At 45.7% G+C, this 27,942-nt stretch overlaps 2 protein-coding genes across 2 annotated transcripts in view; one reads left to right on the top strand and one right to left on the bottom strand.

Annotated features, from left to right (window-relative positions):
• The window catches only part of LOC8029827 (beta-glucuronidase), a 47,164-nt gene extending 46,024 nt beyond the window's left edge, over window positions 1-1,140 (top strand). The window contains exon 9 of the mRNA XM_042293891.1: window positions 50-1,140. Coding sequence (XP_042149825.1) covers window positions 50-517 — 468 coding nt within the window. The 3' untranslated portion in view covers window positions 518-1,140. The remainder of the gene's footprint in view (window positions 1-49) is intronic.
• LOC8032759 (polypeptide N-acetylgalactosaminyltransferase 1) lies at window positions 560-27,173 on the bottom strand. Its single transcript, XM_029984715.4, has 8 exons — window positions 26,538-27,173; window positions 26,177-26,346; window positions 25,671-25,851; window positions 22,499-22,826; window positions 12,195-12,380; window positions 10,592-10,726; window positions 7,863-7,976; window positions 560-1,698 (listed from the first exon to the last, which is right to left on the bottom strand). The coding sequence occupies exons 1-8, from the start codon at window positions 26,966-26,968 to the stop codon at window positions 1,381-1,383; spliced, it is 1,863 nt and encodes a 620-aa protein (XP_029840575.2). The 5' UTR covers window positions 26,969-27,173; the 3' UTR covers window positions 560-1,380.
• Window positions 27,174-27,942: the final 769 nt, after the last annotated feature.

The raw sequence follows: 27,942 nt of genomic DNA, 5'->3' as shown, positions 1-27,942 counted from the left end.
GTACACGCCCAGAGTGCACTTGACTAAGCCTTCCACCACTCGATTGCAGGGCCAGTACATGGACGTCATCATGCACAACAACTACGTGGCCTGGTACGGCGACCCTGGCTCGCTGCAAGTGATTGAGCCGCAGACGATCAGCGAATATGAGGCCATGTATGCCCACTACCGCAAGCCCATCATGATTAGCGAGTATGGAGCCGGTGCAGTGGCCGGGCTGCACGCCGATCCCGCCTTTGTGTACAGCGAAGACTTCCAGGCGCAGCTGCTCTTTCACCACCACAGCGCGTTTGACAAGCTGCGCAGCAAGGGATACTTTGTGGGAGAGCACGTCTGGAACTTTGCAGACTTCATGACCGACCAGAAGTCTAACCGCGTCTTGGGAAACCGCAAGGGAATCTTCACCAGGAACCGGCAGCCCAAGGCTGCGGCAAAGGTGCTCCGCTGCCGATACCACAGGCTCTCCGGGAGAAAAATAATGGACTACGATGTTTACTGTCCTCCGAGTGTTAAATAGATCTTTCTTGAAAAAAAATATCACCCGCCGTTGTAACCAAGGTAGAAAAAAAAATTACTTTATTGTGAAAATAGTGATATGTACAGCTCTGAATAATAACTAAAAAAAAAAAATGATTCCACGCAGTACAACTTGTAGTGTGACGCCGTGTACAAGAGTTGCGGAACCGATATTGAGGCAGTGAAACAGATTCTGTATGCGAGATTCTCTTCCCGTCTATGCCCAAGGTAGAGGAACTCGAGACATCAAAACAAACCCAATCGCAAGCACCTTTGTGACGCCTTGTGTGGCTGCTGGGGAGTAAGTCCAGCAGCCAAAAACAAGGTTGTAAAAGCACCGCAAGACATGCTAAAAGCACTTTCGTATGAAAAGCCTCAGCCAACCCCTTTCAATTCCACGCATGCAACACAGAAGCACTCTGCAAGCAAATGCCAGGTATGTCATATGCACACCCATTAACGAAGCCTTTGTAATCGGGGCTAGTTCGCACCCTCGTCAGCAGAGAATCACTCCAGTCTCTTGGAATGCCCCACTTTTGAAAACCGCCCAAAGAAATGTCTCCTTGGTGTTCCCAAAGTTTACAACAAATGCTGTCTGCATTAATAAAAAAAATTTACCCCCTTCTTAAGTAACAGAAGGTATTACGGAAGGCAAGATGGTCTTTCGGTTCTCCTCATATCTGAGAGGCATGACCGGAATTAACGGGAAACTTTTCCTGGCCATGCTTCTCACATAAGAGCCGATAAACGTTAACCAGGTAGTTGTCCCTCTCCCAGTGTAAAAGTCCCAAACTTGTACTTTAGCGCAGAAGGCAACCACGGCCGTCCCGACGTACTCGGCGAGACCGGTTTGCGGAGGGAACCTCAAATGCTACGCTCCACTTTCACTTTGGGATTGGCGTAGTGCTGGAACCACCAGACTTGGTTGTGACCCTTGGTGCAGGTCCGCACATACGCAGCATCCTGCTCCGAAGAGGCAGACTCGAGGCACAGTCCCGTCTGGCGGTTGACAATGGTGCCCCCCGCACTGTGGTCCCACACTTGGCCGGGATCCGGCCTGTCCTCTCCACACGGCGCCATCATTACTTTGCGGCGGGTCCCGGACTCCGAATGCTCCTCGGCACCCAACTGGGCGCAACTGTCCTCCTTGCGAAGCTCTCCTTTCCAGGTGTAAGACACGAGCTGCAAAGAGAGTGCCACAGCGGTTGGAGAGTACAGTCATGTCTTCTTCTTTACAGACACCTCCATTCCCACAAAATAATTGCCCATAATGCGAGCTGTACATATTATGCATGTACTTACCCAATTCGTCCCAGAAAATGCTGTCTATAAAGCAGGGTATTCGCATCAATGGGGTCCATATTAACAAAGCATGAAAGTATTCCCGTCACACCTGTGCACTGCTGCTGCCCTAAACAATACTGACTACTATTGGTGAGGGGACAAACTATAGGGGGTGCCTTGTCCAGCTTTTTTTTCTATAGAGCTTGGTTTCTAGAGAACCCAACACAAGGCCCTCGTCAAGTGACCTTTTTCAGAGATCACTGGGTGCATATGCCAACTCAGAGGGGAGGAAAGGGAAAGCCGCCATTTTGGGGGGCTCTCTTGTCGTCTCAGTCGCTCAGACAGTGCTGATTCGGCTTGACTCCCTCCGCTATTCTCGCGGCTTGGCTTCATAGTCGTTATGCCCCCCACTGTGCAGCTGTAGGTAGTACAAACAACAGCAAAAATGGCTCAAATTCAAGATTTTATAGAATTCCAGCAGCCTTTCGCACGTGGTGCACGAAAGCATGCAATGTCAAACACCCCAGTCTTTTCGCCCTGCTTTAAAAAAAAAATCCGTCTCGGAAGCCTATGATGAGAATCCCCCGTGTCAGGTGGCCGGGTCCTCAATGTGACGGCGGGACATTCTGCTTTTAACTAAAAGGTAGTAAGTGTGCATGAGAGGTTGTGTAACGTAATCATGTTGTACCTGGTACTCAAGTAAAGAATAACTGGATAAAGCATTTCGTTCTTCAGCCGTGCGCTATACACATTTGCATCTTGCCACGTTAAAAGTGAAAAAAAAAAGAAACAACACAAAAATTATAAGTCACTGGCAAAACATTTAAGGCGTGTGAAATGGATTCAAGCCCTACGGCAACAGAACCCTGACAGAACGCCTTGGCAATCAATTGCGAACTCCCGTTTGCCGAGTCCACTTCGTCGAAAGTTTGTTAACGTGCTGAATTCAAAGGAAGATTGTTTCTTACATACCTAACTTACTTTTTGATGGTGCAGGCAAACCTTCGCGATATCAAGACCGCCCAAATTTTACCCCACCCAAGTTTATTTACATGTTCCCGGGTGCAATGTTTGTAGTGACCGGGCCTCATAAACGGAGATCACTAGCTCCGCACAAGTTTGATAGTTGGGTCGGGATCGAAACTGGTCACCATTACTTTTCCTACATAACACTCTGCCTTGAAAGCCTTTTCAGTCACTTGCACGACGCGATACCGAACTGACGATTGAGTGACTCTGAGTTGACAATAGGAACCGATGCACTATCAGCGGAATATCAATCTTCAAAAGTATAAACACTAATAAGGTCATCTGTATTGTAAACAGTAGCTTTCGTTAATCCTCCAGGGTTATCCTCGGCCATTTCGAAGGAAAGATGCACGCAAAGCGACCACAGAAAGACTCGTTCGGAATGGTGAAAGACGGAACAGCACCACCAGAGAACACACATAGACACGTGGACCGGGAGACATGCCAGGCGCAGGCACGGACGACAGAGCTACGGTCCCAGAGCCCCCTAAAGTGTTTTGAGCGATTCCCGCAAGGGTGCGCCACGGTTGTGGCCAAACTTTGAAAAAGGCCCATTGAGAGTAGGGCACGGATTAGACACGCGTGCTGCAACGGCATTTGATTGAAACCCGTCTTCAATCACAACTTCACTTTCTAACACGAACCTTAGTCAAATGCTGACGCAGCGACAGACCTTTTGCCAAATTACCCAAGTACCAAGGAACATGGTGCAAGTATAGTTACACGCACTGCACATGCTGGTGTCTGCAGCAGTAACTGTTCTAAAGCAAAAACCTAAAACAAATGACATCTTGCATGTGCGTTCGTCAACGCTTTATTCAGGTTATTTACTTTGAAATGTTTATATGAAGGCAAGCATGTGCGGCATATGTACTTACATTCTCAGCATTCTCTTTTATGCTTGGGTGCTTTAGCAATAGATCTATTGACAGCGTCAGCCGAGCGACGCGTCACAAATATAAACTAATAGTACGTGTTGTCCCCCCGCGCGTTCAGTTCTCAACTTAGCCGCGAGGAGCGCGACTTTCGGATGTTCTTGCCCGTAGTCTGTTGAAGCATTCAAAATGCATGAGAAGCCCATCCCACAAAGCCCTCCACTCTTTCCACTTTAGCCAAATACTTCTCAATACAGGCGGGCCATAGTGCAGGGTTTTCTACGTCACCTACGGAAGGCCAGCACAGGGCACGGAATGGACTCGAGTGCTGCGTCGGCGGTCGGCTGAGACCTGACTCAAGTGAGTAAACCCTGGGAAAGTAGCGACATTGCCTTCCCTGCCTGCTAGCTGGACACAAACAAACACCAACAAACAGATGACTGTAGTGATGTGTAAAAGAGAAAGTTACGTCACATCACATCACGCGAGTTCACTGATTGGGTAGCAGTTCCCATTGTTATAAAATCAATAAAAGGCGAGCGATCCGGCCAATCGCTCGAGGACACGCTTAGACCACAACCAGAACAAACGTGTCTGTTGGTTTCGTCCTGCGGGATCTGATGTCGTAGGAGGAATCGCCGCTCCAAAATGACCAGCCGTTTCCCGGAACTCACACAGCAGCCCGGTGAGTCGGACCTTACGCATCCAGCGATGTCCCGGCGAACCTGCCTTTAGGTCAATGGCACCTCATCCAGCTACACCCCGCAGAATAGTTGGCCAGCGCGTGGTCTTATAATACTGCAATGACCAAAACCTCGCAAGGTGATTGGCTGATCAGTCTCTGTTGTTGTGACGATCGCCATTTCGGTCTTTTAAAATCTTCGAAGCTTCGAAAGGGTCGTCCTGAACCAGCCAAGCAATGAACGCTACGTAGCTTCATCTTACTAGCAGCTTTCCCCGCCAATACAAGCGCCGTTGGCACTTTGTACTGTGGGGACCGGATGTTCCTCGCATCACTGTCTGGGCTTAGCTGAGGCAGGCCGTGGGACGTCACTGTGTCAGGGTGTGTCTCAGATGCGAGGCTGCATTTCCTTGTGGACTCCCTCGTCTTTCTCGGGTGACCTGCCACTGGCACACCCTTTGCGACCATTCACACTTGGACACGTCTGCCCCTTCGGGGAGTGAACCTACTACAGGCAACCCCGGGCGCGTCCATTTCTGCAGGCTTTTAGCCCCGAGCGGGAGCGATTGAAGCACTGCGATCGCTCGATGGTGACGTAGTAACAAATATCACGTGACGATGCTAGGTATTTTCTCCGCTTTGCTTTGCTTTAGCTGTGTGCTTCAGCGCAAAGCAACAGAAACTATTTGCCAAGTGTATTTTGTTTTTGCTATCACGCAAAACGTGCATGGGACAAAACCTAAAAAGAAATCCGAATACTGTAAACGGCTTAATTTTCATGAGGACCTAATTTTCGAACATTTGCGAATGGCCTACGATTCGGGAAAGAAATAGGTCTCGCGAACAATTCCGGTAAAATGTAAACACATTGGAATCTATATTGAGATCCCGCCACGTCGCGAAAATTAGAACCCGCAAATTATTCCAAAACTTCAGCTTTGAACTAAATTGTGAAAGATTGAACCCGCAAAAAATAAGTTGTTTACAGTACGCCAAATGAAACAATTGGAAGTTGTGTGAAAGTTACGATGGAATTCTACAATAGCTTCATGGCCGCCAACGTCGCTCGGATACTTCGCCATGGAGACAAACAAGCATACTTCTAAGGCCCACTACGTGCGCTTCCCGACTTCAAGGAGCAAACGAAAACAAGTACGTACTCGAAACTACAATTCTCGGTAAAGACAGCTCGATTTATGGGTTCTGTAAGCAACGACAACAATCCCAACGACTTCAGCGGCAACTGAAGTTGATGGGAAAAACTAGCAAGGTGCTCGTCATTCACTGCCTACAACCAGCGGCCTCGTTAAATTATAATTGCGCAACCCCAATTTTTTTTTTTTTTAATGAATTTGTTTAGCATAAATAGTTTGAACATTGACCTATATCTTTAGGTTAGAAGGTCAGTGTTATCTCTTCGTCGTCCCCTCCTAATTTTCGGAGTGTTGTGCGGTGGTGGAGGATGGTCTCGTTGAAGTGACACACTCGTCAATTCTATTTGCTGCTTTCTTTGATGTAAAGCTCAAATAAACACGCTACAGATTACCCTCGTATCATCTGGTACATACAATTTATTTCTCATCTGTCCTTCTAAAACCGTGCGAGAAACCTAAGAAAGAAAACGCCGATTGGAATGCCAAGTTTAACGCCTGCACGGCAATCGTCGCGATTGGTTTCTATTTCCTCTGCCTGCTTGTTTCCAACAGGCCGAGAAAAAAAAAAGAAAAATAAAAGAAAACTCACTCCGGAAATTTATGTTGTCCCAGAATCTACCTGTTTGGTCGCTTGACAAACCTCCAAAACCACGATGACGACCCATCTGGTCAAAGTCCGTACGATAACACGAAACTGGATCCTGTTCCGTACCTCGCGATGCCACTGTTGCTGCACTGCTTGAGCTGGATTTTGACGAGAAGTTCAACAAAAGAACTAGGTCACCCGTAACCCCAAATTTTAGCCCAAATTAATAAATCAAACATGAATTATCAATGATACACCTCAACCTGCATGCTACCAACGAAGCGATCAAGCGGTCACGTAATACTTGGTACTACGTCACGACGACAAGCCGCCAGGTGGCGCTACTCCATCTTTCTTACGTCATTTGAAAGCACGGAAGCGGTGAGCAAGATAGAATTTGAGGATAGGTTGAGGCAAATGGATGGGGAGCATTGGGCACGAAAGGTTTTCAGCTATTTATACATGAGGAGTGTAGACACAAAGTGGAGACAGCGCACTAGGAAATTAAGAGGAAAGTTTTTGGGCTATAGCGAAGATACGGAAGAGCAAGTCTCAGTTAAGAAGAAAGTTAAGGCCACAGAAAGAGATCGGTGGCTAGAGGGAATGCAGACAAAGACGGCTCTGGAAAGCTATAGATTAAACAAAACAGTTATTGCCAAAGAAAGCATTTATGAGAATTCTAGGGGAAGCTCATTGTTGTTTGAGGCGAGGACGAATGTTCTGTGGAACAGAACATACAGAGTGAAGTACCAGGAAATGGATACAGTGTGCACTGCTTGTGGAGAGGAGGACGAGACGGCTGAGCACTTGATACTCTACTGTAAAGGGCTTCACCCTATGCCTACCGAAGATAACATAAATTTAATAAAGTCATTGGGTTTTAGAGACAGCGAAGGGAGAGTGGATTTCAAAGCCGTAGAGATTACCAAGCAAAGATTAAGTGAATGGTGGCAGAAATCGAGAGAAAACTAGGTATTTTCTTATTCATTGATGGCAAGGGGGTTTCATAGCCTCACTTTCTTTGCACTGCGGAGTGAATATAGATTTCACATTTAAATATTCTAAGCTTAAATGGTAAAACAAAATGGCTTGGTGGCGTAAGCTACCGCCCGATCCAAAGGGCTCAGCCGTATTCATCCATCCATCCATCCATCCACGAAAAGTATAGACTCTGCACGAGCTGGTTGCCTGTCCACCCATTATGGCAGGCGACACGGTCATATTGTTTGATCCAGCCCTCAACGTTTTCATACACCTTGTGTAAAATGGCGTCGGAGTGTGAGGTGCGACAGGCATGCAAGCAATGGTGGGAGCGGACGCGGTTTGCTGCTACACGTTTGTCATTGTTGGCTTAGTCAGCTTCGGTTTTTTTGGCAGGAGACTGATTACCGGTGGTTCTTCCAGGTAGCAGGGACTGGCTCGGGGGTCACTTTCGAGTGCAGACCGGAACCCCGGTTTATCACTCTAAGCCCCTGTACTTCGTTGCCCCGAACTCAATACGTATATGTGTCATGGCTTATATACACTTATTTCAACCAAATTTCCTTTCTTGAAAGATACTTATGCATTTTGTGACATAAATCGCCTATCCAGGCAGTTTACTTTTTTTTTTTTTAATATGTAGTGTTTTTTTAATAGTAACGCGCTCATGGTGTTGTGTAACCGAAAGTGAGGGTTAGTGGCTCGTTCCACGCACCCAATTCTCACTTCAAGTCGGCCATGGAGAAATCTTTTACCTGGTTGCCGCCGACATTGTCCTCCTTGTGACACGGGTACAGTCCCAGTGGTTCCACGTTGTCGTAGTTATGGCTCATGGAATCCAAGCACATGCCAGTCCAGGCATTCTTCACCTGTGCACGGAGGCAGAACCCTCTCAGACGCTAATGATGCAGCCGTCCACTCGGAAAGGAGCCACATAGGCCAAATGTAGAGCTGCAAATTAAGCTACGCTGCGAGCATCAACACTCCACTTCCCGAAGTCTCATTTGCACCGCCATTTTGTTGCTGGGTGCAGAGCAGGCGCAGTCGGCAACCGTTACAATTCGAAAATGCGACTTCATGAGCTTTCAGATGCGGTGCCGAAGCTCGGACTGTACCGCGTTTCTCTGTTACAGACTGTTTCGACATTTCTGGAGGACAGAAAAGCGCCTCCTGCGATTTCAATTCAAGTTTCAAATGACCGGCAATAACGATTTCAGGCAAAAAGATGGCTCGAGTGTTGTTACAACGAAGCGTAGCATATTTTGTGGCCCTAGGTCACGGTGTAACATATATGTAGGTGTGGACATCGCGCACGTCGAAGCTGCAACATAAAGACTTCTCTTCACCTTCATTACAAGCGGCGTCACCCATGTGGCGTACCAACCGGGGGGGCAAGGGGGACGCTCGCCCCCCAAGTTCTCAGAGTGTGTTTTGCCCCCCCTGAAACAGCCGCTACTGGGCAGGGCAAACTCTGGCTGGAGGTGCCCAAGGGATACCAAGGGCACCGACCCCCCCCCCCCCCCCCCCCCCCACCCCCCCGGCCCTGGGGGGTGTCTGGTTTGCACCCCCCCCCTCCCCCTCAAAAACAAGTTGATACGCCACTGGCGCCACCAGATGGCCCCTCGATGTGCGGAAAATCAGAACCGCATATGGGGAGAGTTTGGCTGGTCTATGATCTCGCCAATGTAACGCCCCTCTCCCGAGTGAGCCAGACAGCCCCAGGCGGAGAGCGAGAAGCGTGAGCATGAACTCTTGGCTGCTCCCAGCTGAGCGGGGAGGGCCGCCATTTTCATTCATTCGCCCGGCCGAATGCGAGGGATCGACATCCAAATTTCGGTTTTCTCTTTTCATTTGGCAGGCTCTGGCAAGAAAATGATATAGTGTTATTCCTCGGTGGCTTAAAAAGCTAACGATTAAAGTTTCTCCATGTTTGAATGATTAAGGCGAAAAAGAAATAAGCCCGTAACAGACGACGCATAGCCTCAACAGTGCTCGGCATGCTGACAGCGCTGCGTCAAAATGGCAGCTGTCTCCTCTTTGCTCCCTTCGTTCTCTCTCGCTCCTTTGGCGCCTCTTTTCCCTTCACTTTTCTCCTCTCCAGCGCCTTCGTCACTACACCCACTGGCCAGACTCTCCCCATATACGGCTCTGCGGCAAATGGCAGCCTGTCGCGGGCCCTGTTTCCCTTACTTCTCTGTAGGACACATGATTGTTTTTGCAGTTGTTTTCTGACTGCGCCACATCATGTAGAACTTGGGACTTGCACTATGCGAACTGCTTAGACACTGCTTCGTCGTTGATCCTAGTTTCGTGCCTCGGCAGCAGCAATAGAAGTTATAGACCTGAGTTGAGGTGGAGAGATTTCTCGCACGGTGTTCGAGCTAATGTCCGTCAAAAGTCAGAAAGATTGCACGCTCGAGCAGCATGGAAACGAGACACCTTTCTTTCTTGTTGTTTTTCTATTTTCTTTTTTGTTAAAATGAATGGCAGAGAAGCCCTCTGAGTTGAAGGCGGGGGGGACACATGAGCAATGAAAATGGGTACCGTGTGGCAGTTTTCTGAGCAACTTGCGCAGATGTTGTGACATGTACTTATGCCATGCTGCCACATCACAACATCCACGAAAGTTGCTATGGAAATTTCCGCATGGTGCCCGTTTTTATAGCTCATGTGCGCCCTGCTTAAGCCCCGTTGAGTGCGCTTCTCACCGAGCACCGGTACACTGCGGAGAAGCAACACCCAGGGAAGCAAGTGCCATAAGTGTTGTCTCTCTGCAGTGCATTGGTGCTCAGAAAAAAGCACACTCAATGGGGTCACGTGAACAAAAAAATATTAATTACACGAATATGCCATTTGAATTAAGCGGCTTATCACTACATTAAAAACATAGCGGAACAACCAAAATCTTCAAATTTGTTTGAATCAACCAGAAGTATGAAATATTTAAGTGTTAATTATCCCGAGCTTACTGGAGGTCCCCAAAACAATTCCCGTTGACAATTTACTGACATAACTAAGTGCATTACTAAATGCCCGGTACCGAAACAAACGGGCATGAAAACGTCCCAACCCCTTGTACAATGTGTCACATTTTTCGGTGGCATCAAGTTAGATCTATGCAACCCAAATTCGTTCCCAATGACACTTGCTGAGTTATGTCATCGACGGAGCCACTCGCCATGCTTTGGCATTTCACCAATGCCAAAAACGACGCCGATAACTAAGCATTTGCATCTAAAAAAAGTGCAAAAGTGGCGAACACTGCTCATCAACATGGCAGAACGCGGCTTACCAAAAAGGGACAAAGTGTTTCACGAAACCGTCCTATAAAAAGCTCATAATGTAACTTGAAGGGGAAACAATTGTGTTTCCCCAATCTCTGCACAAGACAAACAAGCTCCAGACTGCACCTGTGCGAGTTAAACATTGGACCGAGATTGAGGCAGAAAGAGAAGTAAAATGTTTCTCACAAATGGATACTTACGTTTCCAAAGGCATGCACCTTCTCATTTGGAACGAATTTGTCTGGGTACACGTTGTCCAGGTACCACTTGAAGCTCTTGCAGCCCAAGCTCTTCCGAAGGGCCTTGCGCTTTGAGATGTCCCCGTAGTTAGTTTTCTGCAAAATGTATCGCAACAGTTACAACAGGTGCGACAGCAGAGTCACCTGCAGACTGTATAATAACAGTTCCAATAGGTGCATAGCGAAGTCCCCTACAAAACATATCACGACAGTTCCAATATGAGCCACATCAAAGTATCACGCAAAATGTATCACAATTCAAATCTGTCCCACAGCACAGACTCTTGAAAAATGTATCATAATAGTTCCAATAGGTCCCATGGTAAACTCTCTGCAAAGTGCATGTTCCAACATGTGCCAAAGCAACAAAAAAATACAAACCGAAATTAAATCTGTCATTAATGTTTGATCCTAGTAAATAAACAGTGGAAAGTATAGCAGCGTCCCCGAGTTATATTTACACTGGAAGACAACAGTTTCGCCAACTGAGGCATGCAACTCGAGAAAGATGTGCTTTCTTTTATAGAGCCTGTAACATAATTTTTGAAAGGAGAAAAGCAGAAATAATGATATACAGGGTGTTCTTTTTAAGCTTTGCAGATCTGTTTTATAAAAGCCATGAAAACTACACAAATGGAGTCTTTGCAGGCGAGTTATATGGCCGGAGGAACATAATATAGGTGGATAATCATCATGATTAGTCAAATAATGAACTAATAATTGGTCATTAAGTTTTAATTAATGGGGGAAAAAACATATAGTTCTAATTAGAAACATGCCGAGAGTCATCAAAAACTACTACAATAGAAACAACAAAACAACTTTTAGAAAGAGTTAGCGCACGAAAAACGCAGTAGTGTGCTGAAGTCACCAAGCGTCGTACAACAGGCAGCATGCGGTGAGAAAATGCGGATAACACACAGGAAAACTGTGCGGGTGCATTGTTGCACTCGTAGCATTGCGCCTGCTGCACAGGTGGTAACTTTAGCGCTTCACTGTGCTTCTCACGTGCTATGTATTTCTAAAATGGAGCGATTTGGTGGTTTTCGATGGCGCTCACCGAATTTCTAATTGGAACCATATGCTTATTTTCACTAATTAAAAAGTTAATGAGTCTGTTTTAGTTAATTAGCAAACTTATTGTGATGATTAGCCTCCTATATTATGTACCCCTGGCCGTATATCTCTTGTCCCTCGTGCACAAACTGCAATTTCAGCTTTCACAGCTTCTTTTTTCTTTAACAATCTGTGAAGCTCAAAACAAAACACCCTGTATATTGTACGTACATACATAAAGAATGATTTATACCAATTAACTGGTGAATTCATTTCAGCAGGGTACCAACCAAACTGCAGCAAGGCCTTTATGTTCTTTTAGCAGCCCAACTTCCCCATTTGTTTGTAAAAATAAGTCATCACATAATTTTTTTTTTTTTTTTTCTCCTAAAAGTGTTTTTGCTAGAGCGCCAGGAGTTTCACACTATTTAGTGTCTACGGGAATGTCCCGTACAATTCCAGTGAGAATGCACCATTTCCAAGTTAGAAACTCGCAAGAACCTCCTACCTTGAGTTCGGGACGGTTCTGGTAGAAATAGTTCTTGTAGCCGTCCATCCAGACCTCGGCAAGGCGCACGGTGTTGATGCCATGCGTGTCCTTGTTGTTGGGGAACTTGTACGGGTGATAGTCGCGGAAGATGTGCCCCACATGAGAGCAGGGTGCTATCACCAGCTTCCCGCCACACATCCAAATCTGCACCAGAGACAAAGGCACTTATAATAATAATGAATTTATTTATTTTGCCAACAATATACAGTTGGAGAGTGAAAAAGGAAGAAAGCTGTAACACAGCTTGACTAGTCCTGAGCCAACCAAATAGCAGGTGAGACCAAGGGCACTAAAATTATTTACACATTATTAGGAAATAAATAAGAAACATGAAAGGAGATCCTTTATATGAGAGAAAAGGGACACTATACAAAACCACTAGTATCATTATATAATGCAGAAAATAAACCAGTCAATTTGAACGGACTAGAGCATTATGAGACAAACCATGGAAAAAAAACACTTCAATCCCCAAAAACCAACAGTTTTCTAACAGTTTTGTCTTGTTTGATTTGAAATGTGCATGATTAATTCCCGTAAGCCGCTCACCGATACATTTTTGATTTCTATATTTTCTCTACTGAACTGATTCAGTGTAATTGGAGGGGAGTATGATGTAGTAGTGTGTTGACCGTAATTAGTTCTAAAACCGGGAACTTCCCATGGTTCTACAATTCGTGTTGGATATGTATATACCTTTCTCGTTAGGTTTCGCTAAGAGCATAAGGTCTGGGTCGCTTCTGGAGGAAACACTAAAATTCACAGCTGTCATTTATTTTGTGCATGTGTGTGAGGGGGGAAAGAAAGGTATGTTTCTGGTCATAATAAAAAAAAAATTATTTCAGAGGAATGCCATGCAAGCAGCATAAAACGCTGTTGTATTCAGCCATTCAGTGCCCACACCAACTGCGGATCTAACGAACCGTCTTAGGCTCGAACAATGAACGCCCACGCATCATCAAAACTTTATGGGCCACTAGTCCCCACAGGCTATGAAGGAAGCATAAAATCAGTATTACGATTTATACATCCTAAACAACTTAATGAGTTCAAAGCCTATGATGCAATGGCAAAGTATAGGCTCCATGACATACCCAAGCTTTGCAAACCCATTTCGTTATCCCAACAGCTAAAACCATTCATTACGTTCAGTGTGTTTTAACAGAGGAATCCCCTGGCCACAACCGCAACACCAACTTAATTATAGCACGCAAAAAAAAAAACAACAGACATTAACTAATTCATTAACCAGGCTCAACGCTATTAAGGGGGTTACACACATTTAGTTTGCCTAAGGGAAGCTGAGAGAATGCTTTCAGCTACTAGAGCTCTGTTGTAAAAATGTACACTTCATGCGATAAGCGCAATGCAACAATCTTGCCACGACTCCTTATCTGAATAGGTTATCACAGCAAGATACACAAACTTCAAATTCAGGGGCTAACCAGCAGCAGACATGTCCCCAAGGACATGTAAATATCCACAACCCAACGAAAGTATTTTAGAGTAATATCGCACAGCTAATCAGCGTATTGGGGGGTGGAACTCAATCTTGTTTCTTATGCTAAGGGTTATTATATTATGGTAACTCTGGGTAGAGCCCGTCAACATTTGCCTTGTCTATAGATGTCCGTACTGTTTCGCAACTAGTTTGATGTTGTATTACAGGCCCAATCACATAGTTTCCAGACTCTGTAACCCTTTCATATGGCAGTTGCAAACCTACCATGACGATAGTGTGCTAAACACAACCCTTTGTTAATATTCTCCTGGTGCTTACAAAAAGCTACAGGAAAACCATGAGTGGTCTTGATTAAAATAAGGCACCTTAAGGCCACGGTCCCACTGAATGTGGCAGTTTAGGTACTTTTTGGCAGGCCATTACTCATCTCCTTTTAAATACTGTTTTGTGGGATTGATGTCATTCGAAAGACAATGCAATCCTCTTTCATTTGATATTATGTGTGTGTTGGTTTTCACTGTTCATGCGCATTTGTAGCGTTGCGAATATGATGGCGCAGACCCTCACTTGCTCCGCTAGTTCATGTTTTATGAATGATCTATTAAAGGTAGCACGGTTCCAATATAGCAGTTTTGTTAAGATGATGTCGGAGCAGAATGTAACGATACACTTTTTTGGTATTTGCACTATTTTGTTTTTTTCATCCCTCCAAATATTGCCCTAAAATTGACATTTTTCAGCACAAATATATTTTTAATGACAAGCGCTAGGAGAATGAAATTAGCTACTGATGTAGTGCTTATAATTGGTAATATGCAGAAAAAATTTAATGTTGTGTAAAATTTTTTTGTTTAGATATTTTATATCAAACGTAGCACTTTTTTGTGCTTCGAGTCACGGTACTTCAAATGCCGCTGAGGAAATAATTAAACTATGATAAAATCTTTTATAACATTTAGAGCTACAATGGTTGCCCAAGAGGTGGACGATGGCTTTTTTTCATTTTCAAAGTTATAACGCTCCAGGAGCCCTTCAAACGTACCTGCTTTTGACGCATATCTTTTTTGGACATCAAACAGATTTAGTGGCATCTAATAATATTTATTGTTTGGAATAGATATACATTGCGATGTATTAGATTCTCACAATTATCTTGCTTTGAGTTTTTAATAGTTGTAGAGCTTAGCTAACTTTAAAAACAATTAAAAACTGTTTGGGTGTTTTGTTGCGCTACCTGGCGGATGGCAGACAAACTGCTGATTTCTAATGTTCAAAAAATTTCCGAGGGCGGCGTTGGCGTCTGTATCATCATCAATCTCCGTGTCTTTTTACCTTCACATTTAAAAAATATATTGGAAGATTTACTATCGATAAATGAATGGTTTAAGTGCTGGGTCAGGTTAACAAATCTAAGACAAATAATTACACAAGCGTGGCGTGATATAATATGTTCATTATTCGATATGATTGAAATCAATAAACAATGAAGACGAAGAGGAAAAGAATACACCGGAGTTCACTTCATGCCTAGAGTCACTAAATGAGCTCTAAAGTATCGGCACTCCGTTCCCCAAAATTGTTCTGGGTGCCGCCATTTCGGGTCTTGTTCAGAGCAAACGCAACTGCCGATCGTCATGATTCAAAAGTACGACTTCCTCAGCATTAGATGCGGTGCAAGGAAGCTGATGCAATATTGCAATGCTCTGTCGCGGGTTGTTTAAACATTTGTGGGGGACGGAAAAGCGTTTCCTGTCATTTTAGATAAAGCTGCAGATAACTGGCAGCCATGGTTTTAAGCCACAATATGGCCGAGTGACGTTACTCTGAACCGTAGCTAATTTACAAGCGGGAACAATGACGAAGAGGCAAATGTCGAAAGGTAGTGGCTTCTGGAATCCACGGGGCTTACGTCATGGCCTCACCAGGTATTACGAGCCTCTTGAAAAAGAGCATGAATAGTGCCATTAAATAAGTTACGCTTCAGAGTAGCGACACTTGGCCATATTGTGGCTTAAAATCATGGTTGCCAGTTACTTGAAGCTTTATCTGAAATCACAAGAAACGCTTTTCCGTCTTCCACTTTAAACAGTTTGCGACAAAGCAAAGCAACATTACATGAGCTTCCTAACGCCGAATCTAATGCTGAAGATGTCACACTTTTGAATCATGACGATCGGCAGTTGCGCCTGCTCTGCACAAGCACGATAATGGCGGCGTTCACAACACTGTCGGGGAAGAGTGTGCCGATACTCTAAGCGCAGCTCATTTATTGGCTCTACTTCCCGCAAATCTCCTTTCCCCTGACTGAAACTGAAACTAAATATGAATAATACACTATTATTATAACTTATTTAGTTCTAACCAACTACACATAGTGAGAGGAGGAAGCGGCCGGGTAGGAAAAGCGCGGGTTTTATGTGCAACCGTTCTTACCGTCTCAAAAGAGAGAACGCGCGAGCTTGCGCTGGTTTAAAAAAAAATACTATCCAAAGAAAAGAGGCGGCACGCTGTGTTCTTTGTGATTGTGCATCTAATTGCATATTGTTGTGGGTATGTTTATACAGCCGGAAGTTAGTCTGCCTTAGTGGGCGTCTGGTGTCTCAGCTGTAGATGAACAATTTAGCCAGTGCGGCACAACCGCAAACCTGGGGTCTTTAACGTGCACCACGCAGTAGTGATACACGACCGCACGCCGGTACGATGCTCTTCCAGATCAAAACGGGCAGGGGCGGGGTGGGTTCTGCAGCGCGAGCTTTCGCTCCACGTGCTCCGAGCTGGCATGAGCTGTACTCCGTTTCACCTTATGTTGTACCGCAGAGAAGGCTAGAAGCGTTAACATACGAGAGCTTGTGCCGCCGAGATGTGCCCTAGAGCAAGGAGCTCGCGCATGTACCTTTCACTGCGGTACATCATAAGGTGAAACAGAGTATAGACCATGCACTCGGCCACCAATCCCCCCCCCCCCCCCCCCCCTTTGTGCGTCTAATTTATATACAGGTATAAGTGTTTGAAGATCGACGATGGACGTCGATCGTCTCGAGGTAATGTAACGTAATAACATTGTATAAACGATAAACATATTGGAAGACTGAACGACTCAATTTTTCAGTTCTTGGATCGTAATAAGGCGGCAGCCTATTGTACTTACTGTTGATGAAGAGCAATATGAGGTGACGAGGTAATGATTAAATGATGAGGCTCTATAAGGACGACGACATTAGTGGGTGTCGAACCACAACGTACATTGCCAGGCTTGCTTCAAGTATCGTGTACCCAAAGACCTTTCTTCACCCGCAATAGAATATGGTAGAATCAATGAGGATGCTGCTTTAGAACTGTATGTGGAACAGGAAAACTGCACTGTGCAGAAGTGCGGCTTATTCGTTAATATGAGGGACGGATTTCTAGCAGCACTCCCTGATTGACTACTTGGAACAAATGGCTTCGTTGACGTAAAGTGTCCCCGTTCCAAAAGATTCTTGAAGCCTGCTGAAACCGCAAAGGAGTATGAGGCGAAAAATAAGAAAAAGGAGCCTGGTGTGAAAGGTCCAAACACCACTATAGCTTCTACTACCAAATACAACGGCAGTCACACAATACACAAAGACAGTTTTGTGATTTCTTTATATTTACACTGAAGGGCATTGATATCCTACGTATTCAGAGGGATGACACCTTCTGGTCAACCAACAAAGAGCCTTTTCTACTCAAGTTTTACATCGAAGGCCCGACTTCCGCTGAAATTCCTCACGTAGACGATTTGTTTGACCGAATAAACGGCCATTACTCCCGATCTGGAAATCTGTCGATCTTCGTTTGTAGGCCATGAGATCGAGGGGTGTTGCTCTTCGTCCGCCGAACATTGCTTCGGCGGGTGTTTTTACCGTGTAAGATGAGACCGTCGCGTGTTGCTGGAACAAGAACCTGGCGATTCTTCACTGAACTGCTTCTTCCGTAAGCTTCAAGAGGGCTTTGTTCATTTTGCACACCATCTGTTCTGTTTGTCCGTTAGTTGGAGGTAGGGTGCCTTCATGTGCGCTTTGCTTAGGGTGGAGACATCTGGCCATTTTGTTCCCACTTTTACATTTATTTTTTGTTCAGAAGCGCGTGAAAGAGTGTGTCCCTGCACCAGTGTTGCCAGATGGAGAAAAAAAAAGTCAGCAGATTGATCCCCAAAAAGTCAGTAGATTTGCACAAAAATCAGTAGATTCCACGAAATATGTGTTTTGCGATGTTTTGTTATCTCCATTAATACACACTTCAAAGAAATAGTATAGAGTAACAAATAACATGGTAATAAAAACAAATAAAAATGAAAGAAAAAAACAAGACCAGTTCTCAAGTAACTTTATACGAATGACAAATTAAAATGGCACCATAAATGTTTTTGTTTTAGTCATTATTGACTGTTTCGAGGATTATTCTTTAGAATCGAGACTGAGGCACTTTTGGGATCACAGATGAATGCGACAGTGCGACGTTCACCTGTCGCTATTATTGAAACAAAACCGAAACAAGACACTCCGGCAAGTGCGCGCGAACATGTCCAATGGAAGTCTTCTGCATGCTGCCATCTTTCCTTACTGGGCTGTGGAAGGTTTTTGAAGCAACGCTGTTGGTCCGGAGCACTGTTGAGGCTACGCGTTATCTGCTACGGGCTTATTTCTTTTTCGCCTGACCCAAAGTTTGCGTTCAAACGTGGAGAAACTCGTGGAGGCTGCCACATCCTGCCAAATAAAAGAAAATAACTGAAATTTGGATGTCGATCCCATGCATTCCGCCGAACGAATGAATGAAAATTGCGGCTCTCTCCGCTCAACTCGAAGCTATTTTAGTAGATTGTATCATACTTGGGTAGTAATTCAATTACAGTAATTAAATTACTGTAATTTAATTACTTTTCCTAGTAATTTGTAATTGTAATAATTACTTTTGGTTGAAAGGAATTGTAATTTAATTACTTTCTAGCATCAGTAATTGCTAAATTTCAGGCACAATTACAATTACTTTTGCAAGATTTTGCGGCGGTGGCGCTTTTCCCCCCTGGCCACGGCGACGAGAGCACAACCGAAGCAATAAAGGGGGAGAGTCTCCCAACCTGCTCAAAAAAAGGGAAAAGAGGGATGGGATAGAACGGAATGAAGGATTTTGTAGACTGCAAAACGTTTTAATGAAGAATTTGAGAAATAATTTGATAAATGAGGGCTTCATTCGCGTCCGTTTTCGTTCCTGTCGTAGTTGAATCTGACTCTTCGTCTCGTTCGCTTCCTGTTGCTCCTGTTTCTAGGGGTCTTTCTTATTTCTCATTCCCACACGGGGGCATGGGGGTCGAAGTCGAGCTGGTTGGCTCCGATCACATCATCCGGTCGAGGCGGGGAGGTTCGAGGTTTTCCTTACGCGTCTTCGCCGCTAGCATATTCGCTTACATATTTCAGTCAAGTTTGGGGACTTTTTTGTTCATGAAATTATTCTCTTTTCTTTATGAGTTTTTCACGTTTTTCTCCTCTATCTCGTATGTTGGTACCACTAACAGAGGGTCGTGCTACTCTAACATCGAGGCGAAGAAGCGCAGTTTAGCAACAACAGTTGGAAGTAAGGCAGGGTGAGTCGTGTTAATGAGACCTGCTGCTTCTTTGCTTCTTCGCCTGACATGACGATCCTAAATTTATTATATATCTCAGGAGCTTTTTTTTGGGTGTTACCGTGCACTGAATTAACCCAGAATCCCTGGCAAGAGAGTTGCTGCTATTGTGACACTAGTTTTGTGGAAGCGACCGCAGTTCGCGTGCTACGGTTACCCACGTCCGACATGTTACAAGTCCACAGACAGGGAGAGGCAGCGAATCATCGAGTTTTATGATACCAGTACTGTCGCATATTTGTTTCCTTGTATTATTTTTAAGTTTATTTTTCGTTGGTTTGACTTGGATACCATTTGCACAAGCTCTAAAGAGATTCACCTCGCACCTGTGAATTTTGTCGCCATTTATTTTTATTTTTTGAGAATATAAGAAATCATAAGTTCATTACTCCAAACTATTAAGTTCTATAATCCATTTAACAAATTTCATAAAAGGAAAGTACAATGCGTGACATTTATACAGCGGCCATATAACTCGTTTACAGTTATATGGCCCAAGGTGGGTAACTCTCAGAAATAAGTAATTGTAAAGTAATTGCATTACTTTTAAAAAGTAATTTGTAATTTCAATGAACTACTTTCGCGTAGTAGTAATTGTAATTGTAGTTAAACTACTTTGGGAGCTAAGTAATTGTAATTGTAATTAAATTACATTTTGAAAGTAATTTACCCATGTATGGATTGTATAGGAGCAGCCGAGAGTTCAGGCGCATGCGGAAACACCTCTCGCTCTGCGCCGCGGGCTGATTGACTCACTCGGGAGAGGGACGTTACGGCGAGATCATAGACTAGCCAAACTCTCTCCATATATGGCTCTGGCCCGGATGTCACCGTCGAACCTGCCGAACCTGCTCTGGGTGAATAGATAGATGAATATACGGCTACGTCACTCGAATAGGACGGGCTTCTGGGCCATCTAGCCAGTGCTTCGTTTTTAATTCTGGGACATTATGAGTTTCCTTTGATGGGCGACACTGGGAACTGAAGGGGCCATATAATAAATTTTTAATATGTTTACTAAAAAAAAAGTCAGTAGATTTTCTTGTTTTTCAGTGAATCAGTAGACCCGGAACGAAATCAGTAGATCTACTGATAAATCAGTAGACCTGGCAACACTGCCCTGCACGCGTCTGTGGCGCTGACTGTGCTATGGCGACATTTTGTTTTTGTCGATTTCTTTGCATTTTCCCCGTGAGCGCGCGCTGTCGGCATCGGGTACTACAAAGGGTGGCATCACTTTAAACAGAAGGTCATTGAGGCACCCTAGTTGGAGGATGGTATGGTGCTGCCGGTTTTCTTTTTTTTTTTTTACTTTTTTATTTTATTTGAAGCAAGATTTGGCGCGTTATCAGAGAAAAGTATTTTCGGTAGGGCAAATGTTAGGAAAAACAGAGCTTAGAACGTCAATGACGCGTTTGGAGGTCGTGGCAGGCATCGTGTAAACTTCCAACCACTTAAAGTATGAATCGACAATGACTCCGCAGATGCGGATACGTTTCGCCACCCACCGACTGAATAATAGATCGTTCTCAATTACTGTTCATGATGGCGCTGGACTCGAGGAAGACTTCGAGTCTTTCCACAAAGTTAGCCCAGGTGCAAGCACTTTTGTCGAAAGCGGTAAGTGTTCGAAAAGTCGACAACGTCGGTAGCCACGTGCTGTGCTTGATACTGGACGCTTACCATTCGCTGAGAAGAAACTTGCTTGTTCGTCTGCCACGAGTCGTCCGATATCAGGTCATCACCGCTACTCCATCTCCCGACAAAACAGGTCTTCATTGTCCGCATGTCCATAGTTAGCAATCACGTGAACTTATATATTCCCGAACGCTCATAACCTGTCGTCACTAAACGCCGTTCATTCATAGCCTCTTCATTGCAAATAAACGTCTTCCTATTTATTCTGATGGTTTTCATCATATTCCTCGTAAGCTGTACTTACAACATTACGTGTGTCGGTACTTCCGAAAATATTGGAACGGCGTTTGTTTTCTGGGAGCTATAATGTAACAACCTTTACAACATCTTCCGGATCCCGTGAAACACGATATTTCGTGACATCGCTTTTCAGTCGTCGTTATAATGGTGAGGTAACTACCGTAAATCGCGAAGCAGTTTACTTGAAGTCCGCTTTCACTGGTGTCCTGGAAGATTGAGTCTACTGAGCGTGCATTCCTGCAGAAGGTTTTCGTTGAAGGGATATTGACACGTCAATCAGCAAGTGATTCCTTCTTGGTTAGATTTATTGCGAAATCCCGTGACAACCGCCGAACCGCATTTATACCCAGCCTGACATTCTCGCATACAGGAGCTCCGGACTTGGAGCGAAAATAAAGGTTTTCTCTCTCTCTCTCTCTCTCGCATACAGGAGTTTGCTGGGCCACGCTACTTGAACCAGCTGAGCACAGCTGGCAGCGGCGCGAGCAAGGCCACGAGGGGAACGTGATGGTGCTCGAGCCATCCCACCGTGAACCAATGTTTCGGCCACCCCACGGGTGCGTGTCGCCATCTATTGGTTGAACTAACGCCTTGTTCAAGATGGCTGCCGTGGGACCGCAGCCTTAAAGGGATGCTGAACCGAAATCTGGATTCCACAAAACACGCCGACAAAAGCATGCAACGGGATGCTACAAACACCAAAACATCCCTCATACAGCAATATCGCAAACAGATATCCATTTTTTTTTTTTTTTTTTCTTAAAAAAGGACGCCCATTTGACAGATATGTTGACGTCTTGTTTCTCCGAGAAGAGTCGAGAAAGGGAGGAAACGGCCTCGCCTCTTGTCCGCCTCACTGCCTTGAAGGGGTGAAGCGAAAAGAGGAGGAAACAAGATATGCTGACGTCAGGCGCCTCGTTGGCCTCAATCCAATTTGACCTCTTCTTCCAAAAATGTCCATTCGAGGTATCACATTACGAGTAGTGGCATAGGGATTGTAGCGTCCCGCCTACAGCTCCTGCATTGTTTCCTGAAATCCAAATTTTGGTTCACGATCCCTTTAATATAAATAAATATTCACCAGTAAAAACCTAAAATTTTCTTAGTTAGAAACTAAAGGAAGTATGCCAAATTAGACAAAAATATAAACCGAAAATGCCAAAGCCCAGCTATAGACACTGTAAGATGCGGGCCCAGTCGGACCAGGGGGCAAGCACATACCCTGAAGGACATCTCGAGGTTCTCGCCGCCCCAGCCCTCCATCTCGTTGTCGTAGGAGCCGCTCTCCCAGAAGTACTTGCGGTCAATGGCAAACAGCCCGCCCGCCATAGTCGGCGTGTTGACGGGGTCTGCCTTGGTCTTGCGGGCCACCTTCCACCCCGAGGGCAAGTTGATCCACACAAACTCCCCCTTCCAGTTGAAGCCCCCGATTTGGAAGTAGTCTGCTCCGTTGCCCATGTACTGCAGGCTCTTGTCGTCCACCACGTCAATGATGGGGCACACCACCGTGGTGCGGTCCTCCCGGATCGGCTGCAGGAGGGGCTCCAGCCTGCCACAAGAGAGAGTGGACGCTACAAGGTTGCGCTACCCAAAACAAACAACTATACTCTGCTGCAGGTTAATAGCGAGTTTGTTTCACGGCACTCGTGGCCACGCGTGCCCACTTGCAGTGTGGAGCGGGTTCATTTCGGACGGCACTCCACGAGTGGCTGCACTCCCCGAGTTTGTTTCTGCGCCGACACCCCACGCGTGCATGCACTCGCTGCACGAGAAAATTGAGCGAGCCCACGACGGGATTGCCAAGATGCAATCCCGTCGTGCCTCACCCCAGCGAGGAGCGGAGCAGACGATAAGGGTTTGTCTGCTACGATGTGTCATTCGTACAGCAAAACCGAAAGGAAAAATACATAGATTTACTGATAGAAATCGTGTCCCGCGGGCAACGGAATCAAACGCGAGCTTTAATTGTGAGCGTCTGCTATTTCATGAAGGAAGCAATTGACAACCCATGCTTTATTTGCAAGCTTTTAGTCGCTCTGTTGCTGTACAGACCCTGAAATATACGAGTGTGTGAAGAAATGCTCAGAACAAACGCATCGGCGGCCCCCGAGATCTTTATCACCAATCATGTGTCAATGAAAAACTGAACATTTGTCGACAAAGCTCCCACAGCAGAAATCTGTCACTGTCCAATACATCCGAGACATCTAAACATAGTGACTTTACCGGGCCTAGGCTTTGGCAACATCACCACCTTTAACATTTACCTACGTCAGCTATCTTGTTCTGTCGTATTTTGTTTAAGAAAGCTCTCGTTCGTGACACCCACACCAAGGCTAAAATCAAATACACCTGTAACTACAATCGAAATCGAAAGTCCCACGAAAACTTTTTGCTGCAAATTCTAACAAACTAGCTTTAAGCCATAACCTTTCAGTGATTCACACATAATACCATGCTCAAACGGATCAAGCTTCTGCGCAGACAGCATCATCAGTTTTCTTAAGTGTAAAGACCAGCTGCTTTGGAGTCATACACCGTCTGTAAATATCTCTACGACAGCCGAGTTGTTTGAAGTCATTGTAAATAAAAACTACAGATTGCAGCGACCAACGTTTATGGATAAACGTTGGTAGCGACTGCGCTCTCGCATTCCCACCCATCACGTCAAACAGAAAGGCGCGAGTTTTAATTTGAAATAGGTACTTTTTCTACAACATAGGTGGCGGCCCAGCATCAGTCTTCTGCACTCGGTGCATTTGGCAAGTTTGTTTGAGGCCAGTTCTCCGTGCGACACTCCGCGAGTGCAATGCTTTCTGGGAGAGAACTCAAACAGTGCCAGTGCCATGTGAAACAAGCTCGTTATAAGAGAAGCAGGACGGGCCCCTCCAGCAAAGCCTTCCGTTCCTTCCGCTTTAGCACAGCGAACATCGGAGGGGAGGTTGGAGAGGAGGCCAGTCCACTTGCCTCCTCTCCAGCACCGCCCTGCTTAAGCAGAAAGAGCGGAGTGCTTTGCGGGAGGAGCGTGTCCTGCCTTTCTTTACTTGCAACAGAGTTTGGGGGGCCTAGACATGAGTGTTTCAAACAGCTCGATCGATGTTGCGTGGTTTGTGAGGCGCGTTTGCAACGCAAGGTGTGAGGAGGAGTCAAAAGTCTTGATCACCTGGAAGCGTTTCTGCCTTGCTCCCACCTCCTCTCCACTAAATAGCGCACGCATGCACCCAATTAGTGCAGGAGGCATCCGCCACTAAATTGCGAAAGTTCTCTATGGTTTCAGTTGCTTGCTCTCTAGCAAGAACTGTGGAGGCCCATTCACGCCGTAGCGTTTGACTATGTTACGTTGAGATACATCTACGAGTAACCGGATCCTCCACGTTCCAAATGTCGTGTGCCTCTTTCTTGGATTGGTTGCAACGCTTCACATAAAGCAGAGATGTCCCAGTAACTTGTGGTCGTACCATGGCACGAGTCCCTGAATGTAGTAAATAGCGATCAAACGTTACTGCCTGAATGAGACTTAAGACCTATTTGGTTTGTGAAATTAAGCTCTTATTGTGTAATAGGATGCAAAACTGCCTGATTGAAGTGCACTTGTGAACTTCATATTTGTGCCTTCCTGAAGGCCACAGCTCAAGTGCTGTAGGCGAGATGGGCGCATCATAAGAAAACTCAAGCAAAAATTAGCTAAATTATGATCTGCAATGATTCAATAAAGGTACAATTCAAGTGAAAACGTTATGCAATGATTTAACAAAGGTACATTTCAAGCGAAAATGTCATGTGTGAAAATGTGAGCGGAATAAATATAATTAATCTTACCACACAGCAGTATGCCACGGTTAGTCCGAGATTAAATGCTCTGATCTTTCAACTGCTTTCTGAAAGGCTTCACCTACGCTGCCTGACAGAATATGGCATGTGCACAAAATTGAAGATCTATGGAGACTAAAACGCTGCTTCGACTATTGAGGACATCTTTATCATCACTGCCAGAGGGGAATAGCTCTAATCAACAAAAGATATGTGAAAATATTTTCCAAACATAGGGAATGGTGGAACCATTCCCTACGTCACAGGTTATAAAGTATTAACTTCATATCTCACCATACTCTAGTAAAATCAGCCTATCACAACGGTCGCTAGATATGCTCCTAGCTAGTGAAAATTGCAATCCCAGTGAGGGGGACATAAGATTGGTGAAAAGAACCTAGGGAAGTCTAAAATTATGCATAAAATTGATGGGGCTAGATGGTTTAAGGGAAGATGGAATTTATACCAAAACTCGGGGGTAGTGTGAATGCTGTGGCTAGATGGCGAAAACTGTCATCCAACACAGATGGTATGGCCACTGTCAACCATCCATAGATCCGTCCAAAGCATTATACGCTCTCACCAGTAGTCCGTCGCCTCGCAGTGAGAGTCTAGGAAAACCAAGACATCTCCTGAGGCAGCCTGTGCCCCAGTTAGCCGTGCTCGTATCAGGCCCTGTCGCTGTGGCAGGCGAATAAGCTTGACCAGGCCAGGCCTGAAGTGCCGTCGGAGGTACTTGTCAAGTCGCTGATTGGCCAACTCCTCTGCAAAGGAAGGCCACTGGCCAGTCAGATCTTTTCTGGCTACCAAAGTACCTTCTTATCAGTCAACCGGCAGCAACAGCCACGAAGACAACGATAAGAGCCAGCAAAAATAGCACTCTTCTGGAAGCTTTGAATATGTGTTCCCACTCATCCAAAATTTTCAACCACCCATAACCACATAAATGCCAAGCAAGGACATTGTGCAATTCTCATTCCCAAGCATTTTGCTTCTTGAAGCCGTAGCTTCCGAGGAGCATTTCCGACACTACAGCTTCTAAGAACGGCCATTGACGCTGGGTTGCCCGTGTGAACGACCAATGCTCACCTATGCTGCTTGCATCGTCGACAAGGATCACCTCCCTAAGCAACTTGGCCGGCGTCCGGTTCACGACGCTGTACACCGTTCGTAGAAGCGCCGAGAAGATCTCATCCGTGAAGATTATGATCACCGAAGCGGATGGGAGGTCCTTGTCGTCGAACCTGAGGCGCTCGCAACTGCGGAAGGAAAAACAACAGGAAACGCATCACTGCCGGCGCGCCTGATCGGAAGTGGAACCAAAAAGAAGGTTAGGGTTGAGAACTAATTTCATCGCCTTCGCTAGGCATTTTAACTGGCGATCGAAATTCCGGGGGCGCGAACTGTGTCTCGCACTGCCGTAGGACAGCTAGCTGCAACTAGCTTATACCTGGGATTACGTCGATTTCCGAGACTTCTGTTGAGCGGAACCCGATCGGAGATGTAAGCGTTGAACCCGGCCCTCTTGAATTCGATGTCGGCCTGCTTCTTTTCCTCGCCCTTGAGGTAAACGCCCAGTCCCTCCGCACCCCAGTCGGGCTTGAACTTGGCGAAAAACGCCGCTTCGTCGGGATCGAACACATTCTCGAGCACGGGGCTACCCTGCGGTGGTTGCCACTTCGCTGGGGCTAGACGGCCGCTGGATCCACTTCCGTCGGCGGCGGACTGCCGCTGTGCCTTCGGCGGCGACGTGTCGAGGTCGGACCGAACGTCGGAGCCCGGTCGACCGCGCAGAAGAAGGAGTGTGACGCCCGCAATGCAAAGTAGGGAGACCAGTCGGATGAGGCTGGGCCGTCGTCTCCGCGAAAAGATGGATGCCATCGCCGCCGTCGGCCGCACTCGAGGCCCATCAAACTCCGTACCGATGCCGCAAATGCTAAGCGTCGTCCGCCGACACGGGCCGTCTCGTAAGGATCACTACACGTAGGTGCTCTTTCGGGTGCTCCATGACGCTCACGGCGCTCGAAAACACACGTGGCAGCACACAGCGCGCACCCAGCTGGGGGCACGAAGGGCACAGACTGAGAGTCCCTCAAACTAAGCGCAAGAGGAGCGACAGCTTTTCTCCCAAAGTTAAGGTGACCACGTGACCTAGATCTCGATGTGCCGCCATGTTTCTTCATCTTCGATAGTTAAAAACCTATGTTAAAAACTTAAAATATATATACGTTGACCACTTTAATATGTACCAACTACTCAACGTCGCACAAAAACCTGTTAATTTGTTTTAATGCCTTATCTTTCGCTATTTAGCCCCCTCAACCATATCTAAAACTTGGAGGCCATTTTGTCTTGTTTGTGGGTTTACGATTTAGGAGCGGGAGTTTTGACTGTGCGCTCTGGAGAAATGTGCTTCGTAGAATAAAAACAGCTCAATTAAACGGTTTGGTAATAGAGTTTATTTCATTTCATTTCATTTTATTACCTTAAAGACCCCGTTAGGGGTATTACATAAGGGGTGGGTTACACATAAAAGCATTTTTAACAGACATTCATGTCGGAAGGTGGTTGACGACAGTCTCCATGAATACGGACGGACATGTGATGGCGGCGACGTGGTGGGGAAGGCCGTTCCAGTCTGCAGCTGCTTGAGAAAAAAAGGAGGCTAAAAAAGTAGTAGTGCGGGCACGTGGGAGTGTTACTTGAAGTGGATGACCAATGCGCAGAGATATGCGTGATGGGGGCACAATGTAAGGTGCATGGTTGAGCGAGCTGTAGTAAAACTTGTGAAAGAGGGAGAGGCTGGAAGTGCGACGGCGAAGAGAGAGAGGTGTTAGGCCGCATTCTGCTTTTAA

The sequence above is a fragment of the Ixodes scapularis genome, unplaced genomic scaffold, assembly GCF_016920785.2.
Source record: "Ixodes scapularis isolate PalLabHiFi unplaced genomic scaffold, ASM1692078v2 PGA_scaffold5__190_contigs__length_132052651, whole genome shotgun sequence".
In the NCBI taxonomy this organism is placed as follows: Eukaryota; Metazoa; Arthropoda; class Arachnida; order Ixodida; family Ixodidae; genus Ixodes; species Ixodes scapularis.
Note: the sequence above shows the minus strand (reverse complement) of the source record. Positions and strands in the feature narration are given on the sequence as shown.